The 23299-nt window shown below is 56.8% G+C and overlaps 6 protein-coding genes across 6 annotated transcripts; 4 read left to right on the top strand and 2 right to left on the bottom strand.

Moving 5' to 3' along the window:
• Positions 1 to 153: 153 nt before the first annotated feature.
• B0T15DRAFT_482824 (acyl-CoA dehydrogenase/oxidase) lies at positions 154 to 1704 on the top strand (the record flags this gene model as incomplete). The annotated part of the gene is made up of 1 exon (XM_062866127.1): positions 154 to 1704. One exon carries the CDS (start codon positions 154 to 156, stop codon positions 1702 to 1704), a length of 1551 nt encoding a protein of 516 aa, XP_062723704.1.
• A 4230-nt stretch (positions 1705 to 5934) lies between these two features.
• On the top strand, positions 5935 to 8379 carry B0T15DRAFT_90073 (DNA repair protein endonuclease SAE2/CtIP C-terminus-domain-containing protein). The gene is made up of 2 exons (XM_062871434.1): positions 5935 to 6170; positions 6260 to 8379. Exons 1-2 carry the CDS (start codon positions 6083 to 6085, stop codon positions 8290 to 8292), a joined length of 2121 nt encoding a protein of 706 aa, XP_062723703.1. The 5' UTR covers positions 5935 to 6082; the 3' UTR covers positions 8293 to 8379.
• A 938-nt stretch (positions 8380 to 9317) lies between these two features.
• On the top strand, positions 9318 to 12375 carry B0T15DRAFT_390329 (uncharacterized protein; the record flags this gene model as incomplete). Its single annotated transcript, XM_062864533.1, has 5 exons — positions 9318 to 9956; positions 10021 to 10881; positions 10935 to 11041; positions 11091 to 11253; positions 11305 to 12375. The coding sequence occupies 5 exons, from the start codon at positions 9318 to 9320 to the stop codon at positions 12373 to 12375; spliced, it is 2841 nt and encodes a 946-aa protein (XP_062723702.1).
• A 1694-nt stretch (positions 12376 to 14069) lies between these two features.
• On the bottom strand, positions 14070 to 16285 carry B0T15DRAFT_89890 (uncharacterized protein). The gene has a single exon (XM_062871432.1). It carries the CDS (start codon positions 16170 to 16172, stop codon positions 14121 to 14123), a length of 2052 nt encoding a protein of 683 aa, XP_062723701.1. The 5' UTR covers positions 16173 to 16285; the 3' UTR covers positions 14070 to 14120.
• A 688-nt stretch (positions 16286 to 16973) lies between these two features.
• B0T15DRAFT_522985 (uncharacterized protein) lies at positions 16974 to 19280 on the top strand. The gene is made up of 4 exons (XM_062868661.1): positions 16974 to 17457; positions 17518 to 17967; positions 18019 to 18872; positions 18956 to 19280. The coding sequence occupies exons 1-4, from the start codon at positions 17301 to 17303 to the stop codon at positions 19052 to 19054; spliced, it is 1560 nt and encodes a 519-aa protein (XP_062723700.1). The 5' UTR covers positions 16974 to 17300; the 3' UTR covers positions 19055 to 19280.
• Positions 19281 to 20157: 877 nt separating this feature from the next.
• B0T15DRAFT_89740 (uncharacterized protein) lies at positions 20158 to 21868 on the bottom strand. Its single transcript, XM_062871431.1, has 3 exons — positions 21603 to 21868; positions 20686 to 21532; positions 20158 to 20625 (listed from the first exon to the last, which is right to left on the bottom strand). Exons 1-3 carry the CDS (start codon positions 21652 to 21654, stop codon positions 20313 to 20315), a joined length of 1212 nt encoding a protein of 403 aa, XP_062723699.1. The 5' UTR covers positions 21655 to 21868; the 3' UTR covers positions 20158 to 20312.
• Between the last annotated feature and the right edge of the window lie 1431 nt (positions 21869 to 23299).

Below are 23299 nucleotides of genomic sequence, written 5' to 3'. Positions count from 1 at the left end.
AAGGCCGCGGGCACCTCGATGGTCCAGCCGTCAAGGTGCGAGGAATAAAGTGTCAGCGTCGGCCGCTCTTTGTGTTCCCCTGGACATACCTTCCATACTTTTCTTTTTCTAATACCCCCAGCTCTCTCCGTCCGTTACCAACCAACCACAGCCATGCCCCTCGAAGTCCCCTCCAAGACCTTCACGCGCGCCGAGGTCGCGAAGCACAACACCGAAGATAGCACATGGTTCATCATTGACGCCGTGGTCTATGATGTGTCCGACTTTCTAGACGCCCATCCGGGTGGTGAGGCGGTGCTGCGGCAGGTCGCCGGGACAGATGCGACGGTGGCCTTCTACAACCTGCACCGGCACGAAGTGTTGCAGAAGTACTCGGACCTAGCCATCGGCACCATTGAGGGCGAGAAGCAGTCCATCATCACCCCCAAGCTCGGCGAACTGTCGCCCGTCCCCTACGCTGAGCCGCTATGGCTCACGCCGCAGTTCAAGTCGCCCTACTTCAACGACAGCCACCGCCGCCTGCAGCGGGCCATGCGCGAATTCACCGATACCTACATCACGCCCGAAGCCCTGGAAAAGGAGCGCTCCGGCGAGTATGTCAGCCAAGAGCTCATCGACCGCATGTCACAAGCAGGCCTATTGCACATGCGGATGGGACCAGGGAAGCACCTACACGGCGTCAACCTGCTCAACGGCGCCGTGGACGGTAAGGAGTTCGACTACTTCCATGACATGATCTGCGCGCAGGAACAAGTCCGCGCCGCCTGCCGTGGCTTCCAGGACGGCAACCTGGCCGGCATGGTGATCGGCCTCACCTGCATCCTCAACTTCTGCAACAACCCGGAGCTGCAAAAGCGCGTCACCAACGAGGTCTTCTCGGGCAAGAAGAAGATCTGTCTCGCCATCACCGAGGCTTTCGCCGGCTCCGACGTCGCCGGTCTCCGCACGACGGCCACCAAGACCTCCGACGGCAAGCACTACATTGTGAACGGCACCAAGAAATGGATCACCAACGGCGTCTTCTCCGACTACTTCGTCACGGGCGTCAATACGGGCAAGGGGCTCAGCGTGCTGCTGATCGAGCGCAGCGAGGGCGTCGAGACCAAGCCCATCAAGACGTCGTACTCCCCCGCGGCCGGCACGACCTACATCACCTTCGACAACGTCAAGGTCCCCGCTGAGAACCTCCTCGGCGAGGAGAACAAGGGCATCTACGTGATCCTGTCCAACTTCAACCACGAGCGCTGGACCATGGCGTGCGCCACGATCCGGTACATGCGGCTGGTGGTCGAGGAGTCCCTCAAGTGGGCACACCAGCGCCTCGTCTTCCGGAAGCGGCTGATCGACCAGCCCGTGATCCGGCAGAAGCTGGCCAAGATGATCGCGCTGTGCGAGTCGCACCAGTCGTGGCTCGAGACCATCACGTACCAGATGTGTCACATGCCCTACTCGCAGCAAGCGAAACATCTTGGCGGACCCATCGCGCTGCTGAAGATGAGCGCCACCCGGGCGGCGCATGAGATTGCTGACGAGGCCGTGCAGATTTGGGGAGGTCGTGGACTGACCCAGACTGGGATGGGGAGGGTCATTGAGAACTTCAACCGGACCTACAAGTTTGATGCGATCCTGGGCGGTGCGGAGGAAGTACTGGGTGATCTGGGTGTGAGGCAGGCCATGAAATTCATGCCGAAGGCGGTGCTCTGAAGGATATGCTCCAAATGAGAAAGGAGAGGGGAAAGGGGGGCGGGGGAGCGGGGGGGACTCGCCCGAGACAGAACATCTATACAACTTGTGACCGGTTACTCGGCATTTCGGCGTTTGGGGGGCATCACCATGGGCGTTTACAGTCGAGAGTTAGAGCGGGGGCAGTCAAGAGGAAGCGCATCCGCTGTTTTCCGTTCCACCAACCCTGGGCCAACGAACCCGGACCCGTTGTCATTTCTATGGAACCTGAGGTATGAAGCCCATTTTCCAGACCCATCATCTAGTCATGAATCCGTGCCGTGAGAGAAAACCCAGAGGCCTGACCTGCAACAGAGTCGTTGCAGCGCTCCACCCGATGAGGGAGACTTCAACGGAACCCTTTTAAGGTAGCCTTCGCCGTCCCGACGCCAAAGTGGTCAAACTTTTTCCGTTGCCCGATGATCCCTGGTCATGATGCCATCCGAATGGGGAGAAGTGTAATGAAAAGAGGATGAAAATCGGAAAGTGGAGTGCGAGAAGGAAAAAAGAGAAAACAAGAATGAGCGCTCTATGCCATGAACGCGAGAATAGCCATGCGAGGGCATGCCAAACTGAATATCGGCATCCAGATGGCCACCGAGATACCAGCAAATGCAACCCGTGAAGATCCAGCGCGCGAGCACCAGACCTGCCCAGCAGAAAGGCAGTATAGCGCACCCAGCGCCACCCTCGTGTCCATCAACCTTCATCGGGGGCGCCAGTCACCAATCCAATTGTCTTTCACCCATGCCTCGTGTGCAACGAGCTAGAATCGATCGCATAAGGCCGGCCGATCTCGAGGAATCAGTCGAAGAGGTCTTTGGAGGTAAGGTTGCCGAGCCCGCCTCATAGCTGCGACTTAGTTGTTCGGGCACTGAGACTGAACGTGGCCAGGTTGCTGGCACTTGTAGCAGATCTTCTCGCCGCCGCTGGACTCCTTAGGGCAGTCGCGCGACAGATGGCCGGAGACACCGCAGTTGTAGCACTTGTTGCCGTTCACGCAGTCGCCTGTGAGAGGTTAGATTAAGCGCTCAGGGGGCCTCCAGGTGTTGCGGTGACTTACGGGAGAGATGGCCGATGCCACCGCACGAGTAGCAGGTCTTCTGGCCGAAGCCGCCGCCGCCGCCATAGCCGGAGCTGTAACCACCACCGCCATACGAGTTGCCGCCCTTGCTGCAGTTGCGGGCAATGTGGCCGACCTCGCCGCACTTGACGTCGCGTAAGTAAAGAACTTTCCGCTTAGGAGAACTGAGTCTTACCTTGTAGCACTCAGCACCGGACTGGCCGCCGCCGCCGCCGCCACCAGTCGCGCAGTCGCGCGAGATGTGGCCGGGCTGGCCGCAGCGATAGCAAGTCTTGGTGTCCCTAGGACCTTCAGGGCAATCACGGCCTGTTTGTTGTCAGAGACTGATCCACGCATGCAGTAGAGCGATCTTCACTTACTCATGTGACCCTCGCCTGGAGCACGCAGCGTTCTGTTAGTCCAACATGTCCCGACAGACGTTCGAATGGCAGCCAAGCTTACCACCGCAGTTGTAGCTGTACCAATCAACAGTCAGAAATCATAGTGTTCAGCGGCATCTGTGATGGAGAATCAACTTACCACTTAGCTGCACCCTTGTTGGGGCAGTCCCGAGCCTGGTAGTACGACATGAGTCAGTAACTGCAGAGGCAACATCATGATACTTCCCCGTGACCACAAAATTCCATTTCTCCAACTCGCCGACTTGTGCATACCTGATGCGTGGTTTGGCCGCCTGTAAACTCTCATGTCAGATGATCTCACTCCCCCAAACTCAAGCATAAGGTGCGTTTGACAGTGGTGCTGCAAAAGATAACGGCCGCGGAGCACAAGCGGGACGACTTCGAGCGGGCAAAATGTTCTTCCCAGTTCAATTGCCGGGTCTTGGCTGCAATTGACCAGTATTCCAGAACCTCTGAAGGCGCCCGCGATCGTGTAGCTGAGGCTCCAAAACGTCCGTTGCGATGGATTGACATCACCAAGGCCAAGGGACCGACCAATTGCTGTGCTTGCGTGCGCGGAGAGGTACACATTCCGCGCGCGCGTATATATTTGGCGATATGTCCCAAGCTGGCTATCCGACCAAGATCGCCAACGTTGAAGTGCGGCGCATCATGCGCAACATTCCCAAAAAGGTGGGTGGGTGGCGACTGCGCGCAGAGCCGCGGGGCAAGCAGGAGGGGCAGAGCGAAGGAATTGCGACGGCAAACTCACAAGTGAAGCAGGCCCGTCCCTGAGATTGGAAGTCCATCGTGAATACGAGGTTGGTGATTGTAGTTGAGAAGTAGACTTTGGTTCTGCGTGAGGCAATCGAGCGTCAGTATGGTGGTGTAAGTGGTAAAAGAGTTTCCAATTCCAGAATGTGGTGATGTGCTCAGGTATTGGAGGATTTTTCCGCAAGGAGGGCGCAAAACCAGAAAATGGTGGGGGAGGAGACTTCAATGTGGGGTAATTCCTTACCGACCGCACGGGTGGATTCGTGCAACACAAACTGCCAGTAATTGATTGAAAGTTTTGTTCGAGAGTTGGAAAGCAGCCGCACGGCAGAAGGAACACCGAGGACTATGTATTCTCCGGATGGTACTAGTAGTGCTCGATAAGGCAGGTCGAGGCAAAGGGAGGCGAGGCGGGAAACAGGTGGACGAGGGAGCGGGTTCACTGTCGTTGAAATTTTCTGGAGTGACAATTGGGTGGGTCAAAGATCCCCCTGCGTCCGAGCTACTTCGCCTGAAGTTGGCTGCCGAAACCCTCTAACAGGACAGCCTCAAGCTTGTGGCGCCGTGTGGATGTCGATCTTATGATATTGGCTGGGGCAGCAGGCGGAAACAACTTACAGAGGGAAAGTTGTCTCGGTTGAATGCATCCCCCGCGGCATAGAGAGAAGCTACCTCATGCTTTCTCCCTCGGCCGATACACTGCATCCTGCTTGAGCCTCGGTCTCAGAACGTTGCCTCCACCTCCCATGCCGCTAAGACGTTTCCGAGTTCGGCTCACAGCTGATTAGGTCAGTAAGTAGGTCTCTTATTAGGACGGCTTGATTCAGTATCCGTGGACTTGGTTCTTGGTAACCCTAGCCCGCTCTGGTGGGACGGCTGCTCGACGCAAACAACGCGCGGGCAAAACTCCGTAGCCCCTGCATAATGCGCGGGTCTTGTTCGTCTGGACTTCCATCTCCTTTCTCGAACAATAACCCGTTAGAGAGCCAATGCAGACTCAATACGTGGCTCGACCTGGAGCCAGCCCCTTGATGTGAATTGTAAGCACCGCTCCCCCAGGGTCCGATCATCGTCTTGAGTGTTTACAGGGCATGCAGTTTGCCTACTGCAGATGTGAACATCCATCTGCTGTCCAGTGACTCCAGTCAGACCACATGCGAGCCGAGCTATCGTACCGCTCGGCTTCCTTTCCGTCGGCCCGCTGCTACGTTCATGCTTTTCGCAGGGAGATTCTGTTGGGCATACAGACGCAAAGAAAGGGAGTTCTCGGATGCCATACATAGTGGCTGCGACGGAGCAGGTTTCTAGTTTTGTCCCGAGCCCTTTATCCTAGGCTGTCACTCAGGAGGGTCACATCCATCCTTCTCGGACATCATCTGGAACTTCGCTGGAAGCTTTTTGGCAGATCAACCCCTATCTCCATCGTTGATTGCCCTCGAGTAGGTTGATCGAGGGGACGTCCCCCAGTTGTGGCATAGTATCGTACCAGAAGCTCGAGTGCAGCAGACAAACCCATCAAGACGTTGAGGAGTCGGAGGTTAATCTTGTTCGTGAATTGATTATCCGTATATGCCGGAGTGGTGCTACCGGGTGATAAGGCCAAAGCGCCTCTTTAGTAACGGTAATGACGGCTCCATGCAATGGAATGGGGGTCTGTTGCTTTCATACAGCTGGGTCCATGCAGACGGTCGCTCACTTCGGAGCCGCTTCGGCTGAAGGTCGCACCGAGGTCTGCTTGCCCATGTTCGGGTTTCGACGGACCAGCAACACGAAGATGACCGCAAACATATTCATAATATGGCACCTGTAAAGAAGCTAAGGCCATGAGGGTGGAGGGGGTTCACGTTGACGCGCCAAACTGGAAATCTACCAGCAAGCAAGCGTGGCAACCTAGTCGCCCTCATCAGTCGCCAACCTCGTAAGGTCCTGTGGGGCACGTTAGCTTGGCGTGCGGGATTCCAATACCTCATTCCGATTGGCTCAAAAGCTGGCACTTTTGGGCACAGCACGTGAGAAGGCGAACCGCGCGTCTGGGGACTTTGGCGGGAAATCTGACGCGACGCGATCCACGGCTTACTCACTTCGCTGTCGTCATTGTCGGTTCCTCACCTCCGCTGCAGCAATGGATTACTGGTCTGCCAAGGGACGGCCGATGCTCCTCGCGGCACTGGAGACGGTCTGTAACACTGTGGAGAAAGAACTAGCTGCTGGTGCGTGCCTCTGAATACTATCATGAATTCTTGATCGTTGCAGCACATCTTCAGGCGAGTCATGTATGGCTCAGCTAATATCCGGTCAGACATCCAGCAGCAGGCTGAACGCCGCCATGCATCTATCCTGGATGAGATCAGTCAGCTGAAGGCTACCGCTGCGAGAGCCGATCAGCTGGAACGAGAGAACAGGTCGCTTCTTCGGGAACTGGAAGAGTTTCGGAAAAAGCAGGTTTCCCAACATCCAGCGACAGCTCGATCTCCAGTTCGCGGTTCGGTAGCATTGGGAGAACAGACGCTGCCGGCAACACGACCTGCCCTCGCAGAGGTATCCGCCAATGTCAATGCACGCCCAGTTAAGACCCGCGACTCCGCAGCACGCGACCCAGTGAAGCCAGACCTCGAGAAGGATTATTCGCGACTTGTAAGAGTGCATACTGCCCTGGTCGAGAGATACCAGGAGTCCAAGCTCAGGGCGACGAGACTCCGTGAAGAGCGGCAGAGCTGGATAGAGTACGCTCAGTCACTCGAGGTCAAGATACGGAAGCTGGAGAAGAAGCTCGAGCGTAACAAGGCTCATAATAACGAGCTACTTCCTTCCAGCAATACGACGAAACCAGAACCGGCTAGAAGCGTTTCTGCCAACGGCATCTCTAGTAGGGCGGCCTTTGAGACAGCGGTGTTAGATCATGGAAGAACACCAGTCGAAGAAGAAACGCAGGATGAGAGCGGTCAGACGCCTGAGCTACCACCGGTACCTCCAAGCATGTCTACGGATCCTGTGGTCGAGATCAAAGAGGAGCCGTCCTCAGATGAGCCAGTGATGATCTCCGAGAGGATCATACGCAAACGCAAACATCCGTCTGACGATGCTGAAATACCTACGCCGCCGCGCAGAATCAAGAGTGAGCAGAGCATCAATTCAGACCCCATTATCACCAGCGAAGTTCCCGTTTTCCGTCCTCACGAGAGTATCGACCTGGATGAAGAAGATCAAAGGATGCCGACACCGAGAAAACAGCGCGCGTCGGGACACCAACGCCTTCAAGAGGAAGGCCCCATTAAGCATGAGGACCCCTTTTGGCTGCATTCCTCCGAGCCACAGTCCGCCAACAGGGCTGTGAACGCACCGCGCGGCGGTCTCGATAGACACTCCGATCGACCGGTTGCAACCAGCCTGTGCCCAACGCACAGACAGCCAGGGGCGCACAAAGATGGCAGGTCACCAATCAGGGCAGGTTGGACTTTAGATAACGGGATTGCGGAAGTTGCCGAAGACGGCTCTGAACTCTTCGAACCCCGGGGCATCGGGGAGAATGAAAGGGATCATATGCCCGCACATGGTCGGCTGCATTCGCTTTTACATCAGAACGTGCCGGAAAAGACTTCTCCTTTGGTTCCCCTAGCGGGGCCTGGTCGTGGCACCCGTCCACCTCGAATGGGCCATGGACACATCGAAAACGTGACGGCACGACAAACCCCAGGACAACGTCGCAACATCTCGGCCAGAGCATCTCCTACAGTGGAAACGCCCCATACCACTTCGCCCGTACGGCACGCGCGGGAACAGACCGATCAGTCGAAGCCTGCTCGGTTACGGGACCGGCCATTAGCAGAGCTGCGACCGGAAGACTTCAAAATCAATCCAAAATACAACGATGGCTACAGCTATGCCTTCTCGGAGGTTGTGCGCAATAAGGGTCAGCGGGCCGAGCTTGCTGGGTGCACCGATCCGAACTGCTGCGGTAGAAAATTCCGGGCCATGGCAGAATCAGAGCTCAACGCAGCCGGACCAGGCATCCTCTACCGGGTAGCGGACACCAAGATGATGGAGGACTATTTGGGCAACGAAGCGTATCGGCTCCTCTGTATGACCAGGGAGGAGAGACGGAGGTTGTGGATCAAGGCTAAGACGCAGGATTTGGCCGATCGATATGGGCGACATCGAGACAGGTTTGCACGGAGACCATCTCCGCCGGGGTATTGGAATCCGGATTTCCCGAGCACCCAGGATATTGAGAAGAGCAAGGAGGAAGGCGAGATCATGGAGAAGAGACTGGTCGAAGAGAGATGGAGAGAGGCAATGCGAGGTGGAGGTAGATGGTTGTTCCGGGACGAGTGAAGAAGTGACCTGCCAACACGGGACTCGAATTTCTCTTGGCTGCTAGGGGGCCGGAAGGAGTACCCACCACTCAGCACGCTCGTCGCGAACGCAGCGTTGCTCGACCCTTCCATAGATCTACTCGAAGGTCTAGGTACTGCGTCACACGTCGCTATTGGACTTCCTGCTTCCCTGATGTTCGCGATAGATATCCCATTGTGCCATGTTTTGGACCTCGTGCGAAGTTGGTTCCATAGCGTTTACGAATATTTAGCGCTTATTTATCAAAACTTTTGTAACATCCTTCATTTTTAAGTCTGATGCCCGGAAGCGGCCCGTGTGAGTGTCATGGGTCCTTCCGATACCCCACACCGACCCCTGCCCTTTCATGGTGTCAAGATCGGTGGCCATTTGGCCCGAGCGCCAGCCCAGGTGTTTGCCGCATGAGTTTTAGCGGCAGCAATGTTTCCCTCGATGCAGCCCATCCTAAATTTTGTCACAACCTGAAGCTGGTGGAAAGCCAGCAACCAAGCCCGCCAGCTCCTGCATCACCTTTCTCAGCGGCCATTTGCTCGCTTGCGCAGCAACGGGCTGCTTAAACAGATAGCACCTCGATCCCAGCGCCTTTGAGGTCGTCGGTCGAGGGAACAAGGGCAGAGGCGGATCGCCGTGGAAAGAGCGCCCACCCGACCAACGCGCACCAACAGCCAGGCGCCCGGTAAATCCCCCAGCTGCAGCTGCAAACCATTTGAACGCAGAGGGCACTTTCCGACAGACTCCTTGCCGGTACCCCTAACAATCCTCGTCATCACTCCAAAAGACGTCAACACTGCCATCCCGGACGCCCACTTTCCATCCTTCGTCACGGCTGCTTCTCAAGATCCCGGCCTCTTTGCTGGGCTTCATTTATCGCCGTTACGCCGCGGTGGCCCTCACGTCCAAGTGAGAAGCTACCGCAACACTAGCCACACCACCCACCCCAGGCCGGCATGATGAACAATCGCGGGCATCTGCCGGCTGGGCAGCAGGTGCATGGTGGTGCCGACATGGGGCCCGCGCCTGCCGGCGGTGCCCCGCCTCGCCGGGGAGGCCGGCAGCACTACCCGCCCGCCCACGCCTACCATCCCGGCGGCCATCACCACCAGCACGTGGGCCACCCCATGTACGCCACCACCTATATGCCCGCCGCCTACGGTGCTCCTCAGTATTACATGCCCCCGCAGTACCAGAACGGCGCCATGGCCGCACCGGCTGGCTACATGCCGTATCCCAACGCCGGGTATGTTCGGTCGCCGCCCGCGATGCCGCACTACATCCCCGTGCAGCAGCCGTACGGCCGACCCTCTCAACACTCCTCTCCGATCGTGTCATCCCCATACCATCCTCCACCGCCTACAGCGCCGGCAGTCGTTCCTCCTCTCCCCCACACTCCATCCTCGACACACTCTTATGCGGTTCCTCCTCCTATGACTCCGCCTGTCCGCCAGGTCCACGAGGCCATTCCAGCCCCGCCGCCAGTCCAGCAGTCACAGCTGTCCGAGCCTCAGCCCGAAACTCAAACTGAACCCCAACAGCAGCCGCAAACAGTGCTGCCGCCCTCACACCAAGTTGTCGATACCGAGGTCAAGCCAACTTCGGCTCTTGCTAGTCCGGCCTCGTCTCCAAAGGCGCCTTTCAGACCACCAGTAAGTGTCCGGAATCGGATCCAACAGGATTCCTATCCAAGTGGCAGGCGCTGACTGCATTTAGCTTCCTTGGACCTCGACTGATTGGCCCTTTCCCCCACGAGCTGCGAGGCTTAGGAGGAAGAGGAGGTTTCTTGGCGCCGATGCTGAGCGATTAGAGCTGCCCGAGAAGCCCACCCCGGCAGCGGATGTTCTTACTAAGGTGCAGAAGGAAACCGAGCAACAAGCGCCGGCTGCCGCCGCAGAACCGTCGTCCAAGTCTCAGGATCATCCACCCCGGTCTGAGGCCCCGTCCACACCAGCGCAGCCATCGGAAGACGCTGTCTCGACCTCTCCGACCTCGCCAAGCTCGGTGCAATCCTCCAAGACGTCTACCACTGCCTCGGCCGCTCCAACGAACACTGTGAAGCCGTCGGCGCGGTCGGCTGTTCCTGCGGTGCCAGTGATTCCCGCCCTCCCCAAAGCCAGTCCCAAGGAATCCAAGCCTGCAACAGGTGCTGAGAAGAGGTCAAGCGCCGAAGCCCAACCCGCTGCCGAAGCCCATCCCGCTCCCGCAGCCCCTGGCGACGGACCGGCCGAGGCGAGCCAAGCAGGTGAGGGTGTGAACGGGACCACCGAGACCGAGGCACCTAAGGCTGCTCAGACTGCACCTGCCCCGGCCAAGCCTAAACTGTGGACCGGTTTGTTCAAGGCCGGCACCTCTACCGCGGGCACGAGCTCTGCCGCCCCTGCTGTCCAAGGGCAAACCAATGGCAACGCGGCCGATGGATCGGCTGTGATCGCCGGAGCTGGCAGCTTTGCGAAGGCCAATGCTAGCTCTCTCGCTCAGGTTCTGCAAGCCTACCGGCCCGGTGTACAGGACAGACTCTCCTTCTTGGAGCCGAGAGGATTAGTCAACACTGGCAATATGTGTTATATGAATTCGGTAAGAGCCAAACCATGCCGAGCCACGTCCGATTTTCTAACCGTCCAAATCAGGTGCTACAAGTTCTCATTTTCTGCGTTCCCCTGTACCATCTCTTGGATTTAGTTGGCAAGAATGCCGCTCACAGCTTCAAGAGCGAGACGCCCTTGATAGATGCGATGTGAGCCTTTGAGTCTTCTCGGCTCGCCATCACTGCTAATGTGTAACAGGGTCATGTTCATGCGCGAGTTCAAGGTGATCGACTCGGCCCCGTCAGCCGAGCAGCTTAGGAAGCGCCTCAAGAGTGAAGAGTACGAGAAGTATGGCGAGCCATTTACGCCCGAGTTTGTTTATGAAGCCATCCGTACCCTTCCGCGCTTTGCAAGCATGAGAGTAAGTTTTGGAGCCGCTTCAAAGTCCGCTCACGGCACTAACGGTTGGCAGCGCGGCCATCAACAGGATGCTCAGGAGTTCCTTGGATTCCTCCTCGAGCATCTCCATGACGAGTGCGTTCAGGTGATGCGCGCCGCTCCCGCATCGACCGCTTCTACCGCCCCTAACTCGTCTCTTCCGTCTCCGACCTCTTCCCGGGCGAATGACGCCTTGGAAGGCGGCGATGACTGGCTCGAGGTTGGGCCACGCCAGCGTGCCGCTGTTACCCGGTCCTCTGGCCACCCCAATACCTTGTCGCCCATCACCAAGATTTTCGGCGGGCAGCTCCGCTCCGAACTGCGTGTCCCCGGCAATAAAAACTCGGTCACCCTGGAGCCGTACCAACCCCTCCAGCTCGATATCGGCTCCCCCGAGATTCGCAATATTATTGACGCTCTCAAGGGACTCACGCGGCCCGAGGTGCTGCACGGCGATTTCAACTCACCGCACGGCAAGGATGTTCGGGCGACCAAGCAGGTCTTCATCGAGTCCGTGCCGTCGGTTCTCATCCTGCACCTGAAGCGCTTCCAGTTCGACGCCGAGGGTTCCGGCGGCACCGTCAAGATCTGGAAGAAAATTGGCTACCCGCTGGAGTTTGAGTTCCCGCGAGAGGTGCTGTCGCGTCAGACGCGCAACACCATCCTTGCCGAGAACTCTGGTGCGCCCCGTTACCGGTTGATTGCGGTGGTCTACCACCACGGCAAGAACGCCAGCGTTGGGCACTACACGGTTGATGTCCGTCGGCAGGATGGCCGGGAGTGGATCCGCATCGACGACACGGTCATCAGGCGGGTGCGGGATGAGGACGTTGCCGAGGGCGGCGCCGAGGAGGAGGCCGGCAAGGTCGACGGCCGGAAAGACACCAGCACGCCCGCCACGGCTAACCGGTTCCTCGGCATCAACGACGAGGATGCCGGTGACGACGACGGCTGGAAGCAGGCGGCAGGCGGCAAGAAGTGGAGTAGTGTTGTCAACGGGGCGACGTCCAAGACAAGCAACGGCCAGCAAAAGGCCAAGCAGCAGCACAAGGAGAGCATGAAGGAAAACAAGGTCGCCTACCTCTTGTTCTACCAGCGGATCTGATGAGCGATCCGCGTGGAACGGAAGCAACACCGGTTTACTGTCGCGGCGTGGCAGCGCAGAGCATACAAGAGAAGGAAATTTCAAAGTCGCCAAGGTACATGGTTAATCACGCAAAACACCGCGGCGTGAGCGGTGTGCGCAGGCGGCCGGGCAGTAAACTATGCTTAGCGGTCGTTCATGGTCGCTACATTGGAGGCATCCGACGTCACAGAATGGACACGGTTGCCGCAGTGGCATGAGACGCGACGGCTCCCAGGAAGGGAAGGAGTCGACGATGTCAATAAGTCCATACTATCGACGGGTGAAGTATTCGCGGACACCATCCCGACATCTACCATCATCCGAAAACCTACGTAACCTTATTCCGCATTACCACATGCAAGCTTCCGGACTCTACGTCCTCATCGCTCTACCTACTACCTCGAGCCTACAACCCTCGCCCCTCTTCCCTGTGGATCCTACCCAGTACCAGCCATGATCCATAGCCTACGGAATGGAAATGGCTGGTAGCGTCACCGGGTGTGGAACGTGGAGTAGGCTGTGAGGCAATCGCCTGCAGTGGAACAGACCTAGAAGAAGAAGAAGCAAATGAGCATGCGTTGGTGGGACGGCGGCTCGACTTAAACCTAATCTTACCCAGGGGAGAGAGACCTACAAAGCAGGCTCAACGCGATTAGGTCATATCTAGGTAGATATGGATAGCGTATTGCGTAGATAAAAGTTGTTTATCTTGACACTTGTTGACATGTGACTCTGCTATGCCTGCGCTGCGCTTTGTTTGGTTGATTCTGACTATGGTCGGTGGATTGTACAGCATAGTAAACCATTCATCACGACCGGCGCCAACCACCCCCTAATGCCGACCTTCTCCCAAACCCGTCTTCTCTTCGACCCTCAAAACCTAACCACTGGCCGACCGGGCCCAATTCAGCAAAGCCACACCTCTCCTTCCTTCCCTTTGAGGTACGTACTAATAATTAACCTATCCATCTTCACCCGCCGTCTTTCATCTTCATGTTAGTATACACCCTGCCACACCCCAAACCCTTTCCCCCCACCTAATATTATAAGACAAATCTACCCAACATTCTCCCCTGAGACTACCTCCTCCTATAATCCACCTCGACCTCAGCTCCTGAAAGACTGAATGTCGAAAGCATTGCCGAAGAGACAACCAACAACTTCAACAACATATGGACTTATTACACAGGGCATGCGGTAGTGCGGTGGGCTCCTTGCCGCTGATGTCCCTCTGAGAAACTGGTCTATCTCAGAGACCAGTCAGGTCAACTCATGCATAGTTGCATACCGAATTTGGCTGGAGATATAAGCCGACAGAATGAAATCCGTCAGCCGCATCGTGTGGTTAAGCCTTTTTCATGGTCTTCGTTGGATAAGGAGCCATCAGGCTTGATACAAATAGAAATCTCGACCGCGAGGTCCTCACACTCCCTCATGGTCACGAAGTTCCTGGACATAAAAGCATGGGAACGAGTACCACAGGAACGAACCATACTCAATCTTGATGTCCGCTGTAACACACTTCTAGTTATGCCTATATGGAGGACCGATGAACTCGACGCAGCGACCTCACATCTTCGTGCATCGCCTCACAGCCTCAATGCCCAGACGGTGTATTTGTAGTGTGTTCCGCGCTCCTCTCTCTACTCGGTGTCTTTGTCGCCAAACCGGTTGCTCGCCGGACCGCCATCCAGGAGCTGCACAATCCTGGGTCCAAATCCATGTTAGGCAGGCGTCCCCTCTTCCTCAACAACCTTCTCCTCGCTCGAGTCTCTGCTCTCTCCGCCAGGAGCCACGAACTTGCCGTCGACGATCCTCCATCCCTCTCTCTTCATAGTGCTCCACTTCTCCTGCACCTTGAGCCGCACCAACTCGCCCGCCGCGCGGGCATCCTCGGCACTGTCATGCCCCATCGCCTTGCCGTCGGTCTCTTCTACTTGTATCGCTTTGTTGAGCTGCGTCTCCATGAGCATCTTCAGTCCGTATCGCATCGGCAAGCCGCCCTTGTGGTGTGGGTACAACAAGATGGTGTCGATCACGGTGGGGTGTATGATGCGCACCGCATTCAGGTCGTTTTCCAGTCCGTGACCGATCAGAGGCGTAGTGGGCGATATGAGGGAGAACAGGAGATCGCGGGCAACAACAGGAGACGGAACGATGCGCATCCTTTTCCGTTCTGTGGGGTCCGCGTCTTTACTCGCTTCTCGCTCTTCTTGGGTCTTATCCTTTTGGCCTTCGCTACCCAGCGTCTCACCTGACCAGGGCTCGGCGTTGACGATGTCCTCGGGCCATACGCCAGAGTATCTCGAATTCAGGTCCAGGATCTCGCCGAGGGGCTGGACGAGGACATCCAGCAGTTCCTTGCCGTCAGGCCAGCTTGTGGCCGTGATACGGATCAGCTCCAGCCCGTAGACAGTGTAGCCCATCTCGCAGTCGAAGCAGACAGCGCGGTCCTTGGGCACCGACGGGTTGGGTGGTGTCCGGACGAAGGGGATAAGTGCCGCCAGGCGTGCTGGAGACGTCGTCTTGAAGACATGCGTGTCGCTGGCCGCGCAACCAGGCGACTCGCCCACCACCTCCTGGCAGCATCGGTAGCGCTTGGCGGGTCTATTGAACACGCCGGGCGTCCGATCGGGGAAGTACGCCCTCCCTGGATGATGTACGCATTTGCCGCCCGACGCCAGGGCCCCATCCTCCTCACGTCGGCCGGGAAATACCTGAAAGCGAGTCGCACACCGGTCGCATACCTCCCATCCTCCTGAAGCCTCATCCCCTTCGCGGGCCCTGGCAATGTCCTCGTCGCTCGGGGCCGTGGGGACGTAGTTGAACTCGGAGAGGTGGTCAATAGGAGTGTACAGGTGGGCCAGGAACTCGACTTCTTGCTCGGGAGTTAGACCAGTTTGGACATCCTTTGGCGGGCCCATGACGGCCTTTGCTAGGTTCTTTGAACTCAGTGTATTTGAACCCGGCGTCGCCGTGGCCGACTTCTTCTTGAGCTCTGCCTCACGCTCGGTCTTCCACTGGGCGGGCGTCATGCGCTTGTACGCCATGATCCGGTTCTTGATGACGTTTTGGTAGATGGATGGCTTATCCGTCGCCATCCGCTGTTCCTCATCCAACGCCAGCCAGATGACTTCTTGGTCCGAGAGTACCAGCTTTTCCTCATCTTCCTTGGCGTCCCTCTTCAGCTCGTTATTGAGGCGCTGAAACTGCTCATGGAGAAGTTTGAGAGCCTTGTAGCGGAAATCATGGCCCGTGGGTGCAGACTTCAGATGTCGGGGATTTAAAGCCTCCGGCTTCCTTGGTGTTGCCCTTACTGGTGTCGCCTTCACTGGCGAGGGCTTCGCCGGTGCTGCCTTCACTGGCGTGTTCTGATGGGGTGCGACATGTTGAGACGTGGTGGCCCGAACCGGCTCGCTTGCTGGCGTAAACGATCCCGCTGAGCTCGGGGGCGGCTTTGGCGATGAGGCAGTCGGAGCAGTGATATTTGTAGGCTGAGGAAGCTTGCGTTTCAACGGCGGAGGAGAGACCGGTCGCAGTGCTGAGGAAGGCTCTGGATGAGTCGATAGAGACCCTACTGGGGCAGAGCCAGGTTCAGAAGAGAGCTTTCGACGTTTTCGTGGCCCGTCTTCGTCCTGGCTACCATCATGTGCTAGACCTGGTGGAGACTTGATGTCCCAGCTGTGTTGCCATTGGCAATCACGCTTGGAACAACCGTCCCCTTCTGGGCAGGGAATCAGCTTGAAGTTGCGCAGAACGGCATCCATCGCATCCATGGGTCCTGAGACGTGTCTAACAATGAGTCATATGTGACGTGGCCGCCAATGACCCCCTCGGCGGATGGCAGGAATCACCGCAGGATGGGTAACTTGATGGGAGAATAGCGATGCGCCGCTCAACCATGGACGATGGAGGAGGGTGGGAGACGAGTCCAGAGCGCAACCGAACCTGGGATTCCAGCTCAAGATATGCTTGAGCAGTCTTGACACTCCGGTCATCAGCAATGCCCAGCAGTCCGGGAGTGGATGGTGAGGCCGGGTTCGGAATAATGGTACTCGGTAACAAACCACTCGTGGAATGTCTCGCAGATGGTATCGCGCCCGAGATACGGTTTGGTATCAAAAAGCGAGTGACGTCAGACAAGGAGCGCCGTATGAAACGCCGACGGCTCCTTAGAGGCCTTCAGGGTATTTTCTGGGCGACCGCGGGAGTTATGAAGAGTGTGACTACGGTCCGTCTCTCAGTTTGCTGGCAGAGAGGGACGATGTGTTGATCTCGGCGATGCAAATGCAGCAGGTGAGGTTGAAGGCGAAAGCAACGATTGGAAGGCGCGAGGAACGGAACCCGCCACCAAGGACCCAGAATTAAGTATGGACGTCTCGGGAGATGAAGAGGATTATCAGAGAAATGCAAGTCTAAGACTGAGCTGAGGCAGGACATGCAAAGTAATGGATGCTGTTTTGTTGGTTTAGAGAGTTGAATTGCTGATGTAAATACACAGTGAGCAGGGATACAACTGAACAATGGAAGGTGCCTTGCGCCAAGGCTGAACCTGTGACTTACCTTCAAGGGTCGAAAGTTAGGATTCGAGGTTGCACTTTGAATGTAGTTTAAGCGGGCACATCAAGGAAGGAGGGCTAGAATCAGGTTACCTGCTCTCATGAGTGCAAGCCAGGCAACCTCTGGGTTCGATCATTAAGGTACGTACTACCTATAACCTATCCATTTTAACAGACACATAGGACTTGGACTCTTGGAACGGCCCCACCTCGAGCTTGTGACTGTCCGCCTCGTGAACAAGGCTGCGCCTCGTCTCGAGAATTCTCCGGCAGCTCGGTTTTCGACTTCCATAGCCCTTTCCCACGTTCCACCCTGAGAGCGGCGAATCCAGTGTTCCCGTTAGCATGGCGGCACCACCTCCGCAACCGCCGGCACGTACCGGCTTGTCACTCTACGCCGACCTCCTCGAGACCGACAGCTCGGCCTCCATCTCGCGCGATCCCGTGCTGTTCAAGGATGAGAGCAAGGGCGACGCGGCTGCAAAGAAGGCCCTTGATCCAGGTATGCCCCGGCAATCAGGCTAGTGCCTTGACGGTGAGGTTCTTCTAACTCATTTGCAAGCGCTGCGCTTCCAACCCATCCGCCGCCCCCAAGTCAAGCAACCCAGCAAGCCGAAGCCCATCTTTCCCAAAGCGCCGCCCACGATACCAACAGCAGCAGCAGCGGCTGCAACTACAGCAGCGGCCGCACCAGCACAGCCGCGCAGCACCCTCGCCGATTGGGCCGCCACCGAGGAAGATGAGTACCTTTACGGTACGGCTGAGAAGCGGCAGCGCGGTGGGCGTAGGAGGAAGAAGAAGAAGGCCGACCAGCCCCGCGAGACTGACTGGGACGAGCTCTATGACCCGGCGCGGCCGACCAACGTCGAGGAGTACCTGCACAGTGAGGAGCGCATACGCGAGGTGCAGGACTGGAAGGCCGTGCTTTATGCCCATCGGAGGCGGAGGCAAAGGTCCGAGAGTTATGAGAGCGAGGGACGGAGCGGTGAGGAGGACAGGGCTACGTTCAGGAGTGAGTTACTTGTTCTGTCTCGCGTGCATTATGGCAGTGCTGACTGTCTAGGCCAATTCGCACCGCCGGCCTCACTCGCCTTCGCGCCGCCACCAATGTCTCCCCCGCGCGCGACTGCTCCTGTATCGAACGATGCAACTGGAGACGACGCCTATGCTCGCCGTCTAGCGCTGTCAGGCATGGCGCCACCATCTCCTCCACCGCCACCACCACCACCGCCCCCTGAATTCAAACCACCGCCTCATCCCCAGCCATCCACCGACAGCGCGACCATATCCCGCGCCCCCGTGCGGTACGAAGCCCCACCACCACCACTACCGCCACCACCACCACTCTCGGACACCACTCCAATGGACCTCGACGACAAGGAAGAAGACGACTACGACCCCGAAGTCGACTACGCGTCCATCCTCCTTCCTGCTCCTCCCACCAACCCATCCGACGCCGCCGACGTTGCCCAACAAGAACGCACCAGCCGCCCAGGCCAGAAGGGCTTCGCCCAACGGCTCATGGCTAAATACGGCTGGACCAAAGGCACCGGCCTCGGCGCCTCCGAATCCGGCATCACGTCTGCCTTGCGCGTGCAAGTCGAGAAGCGCCGGCGCAAGCCGGACGCCGAGGGCGGCGGATTCGCCGAGCCCGGCGGGCGGGGGCGAATCATTGCGCCCAAGGCCAAACCCCGTGCGGATGGGGAGGATGCTGGAAAGGGGAAGATGTCGGTGGTGGTGGTACTCCAGAACATGCTGGATAACATGCCGGACCTGGAAGCCGAAGTCGAGGCAGGGCTGGGCCAGGAGATTGGCGAGGAGTGTGGGGAGCGGTACGGGCGGGTAGAGAGGGTGCTGATCGACGTGGAGGGACGAAGGGTGTTTATCAAGTTTGTGGAGGGGGTGTCTGCTCTACGGGTAAGTTAACTTCTTCCTTCCCGTATCCGGTTCTCCCCTGCGTGGGTGATTGCATGTGAGCTAACAGCCGAGGGGAATCATAGGCCGTCAATGCACTTGAAGGCAGGATATTTAACGGAAACTCGATTGCGGCGAGATTTTACGATGAGGAGAAATTTGAGGAGGGCATATATGATGGATGAGCTGGAAGATGTCTCTTATCATTTCGAGTCCTCAACAAATAGAAAACCATGTCGTTGTACTGTACCGAATGGTTGTTGACGCTCTCCTGTAATGGCGCAAAGCGGTGCACAAGTCGTGGCACTTGGGTTGTCTCACACTTCCCAGTAACAAGGTTGCCTACCTGGGACACATGCTGTCAGCATATGAATGCCTATATGTTGCGCAGGGCACACACACACACACACACACACACGATACACTACATGACTTCGCCCACACGAGCACCACCTAGGACCCGGATCCGGCGTATAACAAAAGCGTACCAGAGTACAACCAAGACACTCTGATTCAACGACAGAACTGCTGCTCTTGCACACCACCACGCATACCTCTGTCTCGTAGCATAGCATAGCCCCCGTCAGACACTTCGCTCAAGCGGGCGGCGGAAGCCTCACACTTCTTAGAAGCCTTTTTGCATTGCATATCTTAAGGTGTTGTACAGAGACAGAGGAATCAGAGCACACACACACACACACACACACTAAAGACAAAAAAGGGAGACATCATAAACACCAGCCAGCATTATTACAACGTACTAGAGAGACTTGCATACAAAAAAAAAGTGCGAGGAAACCAGGCGACAGACCAAGCACAGCTAGACACAAACAATTCCATCGACTGATTACAAACCCCTCTGTGATCGACCGGCTATGAGAACAGACTTTGTGAGCGTTGGGCAGCACATTCAGACATCCCCCCTCGCTTACGCGCAGACCCTCTCTTTCTTTTTCCCTGTCCAAGAAGTACCTGGTAACCTGACCATCGTCATTACCGGTCCTCATGCCCTTCTGTAGACCCGAAGCCCCTTCGTTCAATTGAATGACTGGTAGGGTTTGTTCATTCCCCTGTCCTCGGCGGTTCGTGCATGCCGGACGGCTTTCCCCACTGGGATGCAGTTTATCACACATAGGCAGGGAGGGAGGACAGGAACCCAAATGTACAGATCCAGCGTCTCTATCGAGAGATATTAAGTCTAGCGGACCCAGTGTGTAGAATGGGCGCGGCGAGGTATGGGGAAAGCCATTATCATCGGCAGTGATAACTCCAGACAGTTCGTTTCAAAGGAAAGACAGAAAGAATCCAGCGCGATGACGGCAGGGGTGGGTGCCATGTTACGGAGGTGCTGCGCCGACGGTGACCACCAGACCAGAAAAGAATCCGTATTTGCCTGACCTAGTAAACGCCAAAGGACCCAGAACAAACATGGGTATCCGTCACTTAGAGAGCCGAGGCAAAGGCGGCAACGCCGACAAGACCCAGGAGCGCGGCGTTGAAGGCAATGCCCGCGGCACCGTTTTCATCGTTGCTGCCATTGCTGCCACCAGAAGAGCCGCCGGCTGAAGTGCTGGAGTCGGTGTCCTCGTTGGCCTTCGAGTTGTTGCTGGTGCACGCCCAAGTGCCCTGGATATTGCCGGAACCGCCCTGGCTGCGGGGAGCGAGCTCCTTCAGCTTATCGCACGCCTCGTCGATATCAGCAGTGCTGGAGACATCGAAAGCACCCTTGACGACATCGAGCTCCGGGAAGCTCACGCTAAAGGGATGAAATGTCAGCCGAGAACATAACTACTAGTACAGTACCGGGACGTCTTACTCGGTGAAATTTCCGCGGAGCTTGACAGCACCACCCACGGTCTCAAGCTTGTTGAAGGCGTCGATCTTGTCCAGACCGGTGTTGTTGGCAACGAGCAGGCCACCACCGATCGCCGTCAGCTTGGGGAACGTCATGTTCTGGAGCTTGGCGTTGCCAACGAAGGAGATATCGCCCGACTCGGTCTTGGTCAGGTTAGGAGCGCTGAACGATGTGAAGAAGTTCGAGTCAAAGCGAGCGGAGCCGTTGACGACCTTGAGTGACGGAATCGAGAACTTGGTGACATTGGCAACAGTCATGTTGGCGATCCAGATCAGGTCGGGGAATTCCACCTCGAGGTTGAGACCGTTGGCTTGAATGTTGAGGAAATCCGACAGGCTCTTCAGCGAGTTGCTGATCTTGACGAGGCGGCGGTTGTTGTTCAGGTTGAGGACCTTGACAGTGCTCAGGTTGAACGCGTCCAGGTTGTTGAGGAAGGTATCGCTGATGATGACCGAATCAGCTTCCCTCAGAGGTCCAAGGGTGACCGAGTTGATGCCCGTGAGCGATTGCCAGCTGAGCGATTGAACCGAGGTCAAAGACGAGAAGTTGATGGTGTTGAGCTTGGTCACGTTGGTCATGGTAAAGGCACCGCCAACCTTCTCCAGGCTGGAACTCGAGATTTGCGAGATCGCGCCATTGTTGAGTACCTTGAAATCACCGGTGATCTCCTTCGGACCGTCAAGATTGATGTCGCCAGCAGTTGTGCCGACCACGACAGAGCCCTTCACGGTATCACAGTCTGCAAGCTTGGTCGCATCGGCCTGGCTGTTGACAGTCGTCGTGGACACAGTGCACGTCGACGTTTGGGCTGTAAGAGGGTGTCAGGAATACCTGGTCCGGGTCCTGGTAACTGCGCGGGTCTTATCAGGAGCACTCACCCGCTACAGAGCCGATTGCCACGAAGGCAGGGAGAAGCTGCTTGACAAACATCTTGCCGGAGTCTGTTTCCCGCGTGTTAGCAGGGTAATTCTGGAGTGCAGTGGAACTGAAAAGAATATGATAGTGAAGCGATGTGGGCTGGGACGCGAAGACGCGAATTAAATATGTCCTGGTTGAGTCAAGCGATGTTTCGAGCGATGGTCTAGACCGCACGTCAACCAGCACAGACTGCCGAAGCTGGCCAACGTTGAGTCTCGCAGAATAAACACGACAGCAAGCAACTGCCTTCCGTCTGGTGTCCGTTCCTTAAGCCAAGCTACTTCCAGTGGCTCTCCAAACGCCCGGTGTCAGGAAGGCGGGATGGGCCTTGTTCTGGTGACTTGACTCGTGAACTCGTGGACCGCGTGCAGTGGAGAGATGCGCCAGAAGAGTGGGCAGCCACGTTTTCCGTCCTGGTACCGAATCCCTCTGCGCTGTGGATGCAAACCGGAGTTCAAATACAAACGCACCTATTCTTCAATAGAGTATCTCGAATGTCGAATCCCTTGCGGTCAATTGGCGATGATCTCGTGTTCCTGAAGTCAAGAAAGGAGCAAAGGGGGGAATCGGGGAAGCGACCTTCGTCGTATCACTTGCTTCCTTATTCAAAGCAGTGAAAGGTCAACACAGGTAGTAACGAGTGAATGGAAGCAAAAAGGCGTTCGGGAGACGGAAGGAAGAGGGTGATGTAAAACAGGAAGGAAAGAGGTGTGGTTTGAGGAGCAGCTGGGCCAAGGGGCAGAAAACACGGCAGGCTTCGAAACCTGCCCAGGAGACGGCGAGGGCGATTGGGAGCTCAATAATTACTGGTGGGCCCGTTTCATTCGGACACGCCCCTGCAAGTTACCGGTACGAGCGCACCCGCGATGTCTCCAAAAGTAGTACCTTACACTAGGGATGGTGTCAGTTTCTGGGAAACGATCGTGTGCCCGGTCCGGGTCGATTTAGGCGAGTATCTAATATCTACAGAGTATTCCAGCATGCGGAAGGAAGCAGATCCATATATTCTTGTTGTCGGCTTCAAAACGGCGACGGACATGACTGCGCAGATTGGTGCAACCAACATTCTCCCGCCGATGCATCCGAGCTTGGCGGGAAATGAGGGTGTGGATCTAGTGCCCGCTACTGTGAGCACTGTGACACTGCAGTGGGGCAGATTCCGTGAATGACAAGGTTCTCCTGGAAGGTCGTTCCAACTTCCCAGCTCGGCGACACATGCCACCGTTCTGCTTCGGCGGCCGCGCGACGTCGATGGCGCTCTTGGCTCACCAGGGGCCAAGCTCTCCCTCGACCAGGCAGGGATTTGCAAGTTTGCAACTCGATCTCTAACGTTACGAAGTATTCTGTACCGCGAGGCGCATCGCTGTGCCAGTGCCTTGGTGCCGTTTGTGTTTTGCGGGATTGATGACAACTGAAGCCAACCGTCCGGAGGCGCAGCATCGCGGACGACCCGGCAGAAAGCCTGCATCATCCTCGAGTTGATCAACGCAGACAGCTTCCTCTCCATGTTCATGCATGACGTCGACACAAAACAGGGCGAATTGAGGTGCACTGCTGAACTGCATTGTCTGTTCTAGCCACAGGCACTGAATGCAGAGAACTGCAATACGAAAAGCCAGTTTCGCTCATTGGTCAACCATTCCTTGCCAAACCCACC

Source organism: Chaetomium strumarium (assembly GCF_033439665.1).
Source record: "Chaetomium strumarium strain CBS 333.67 chromosome Unknown B0T15scaffold_2, whole genome shotgun sequence".
Lineage (NCBI taxonomy): Eukaryota > Fungi > Ascomycota > Sordariomycetes > Sordariales > Chaetomiaceae > Chaetomium > Chaetomium strumarium.
The sequence above is the reverse complement of the archived record's forward strand: the minus strand, read 5'-3'. Positions and strand labels throughout refer to the sequence as shown.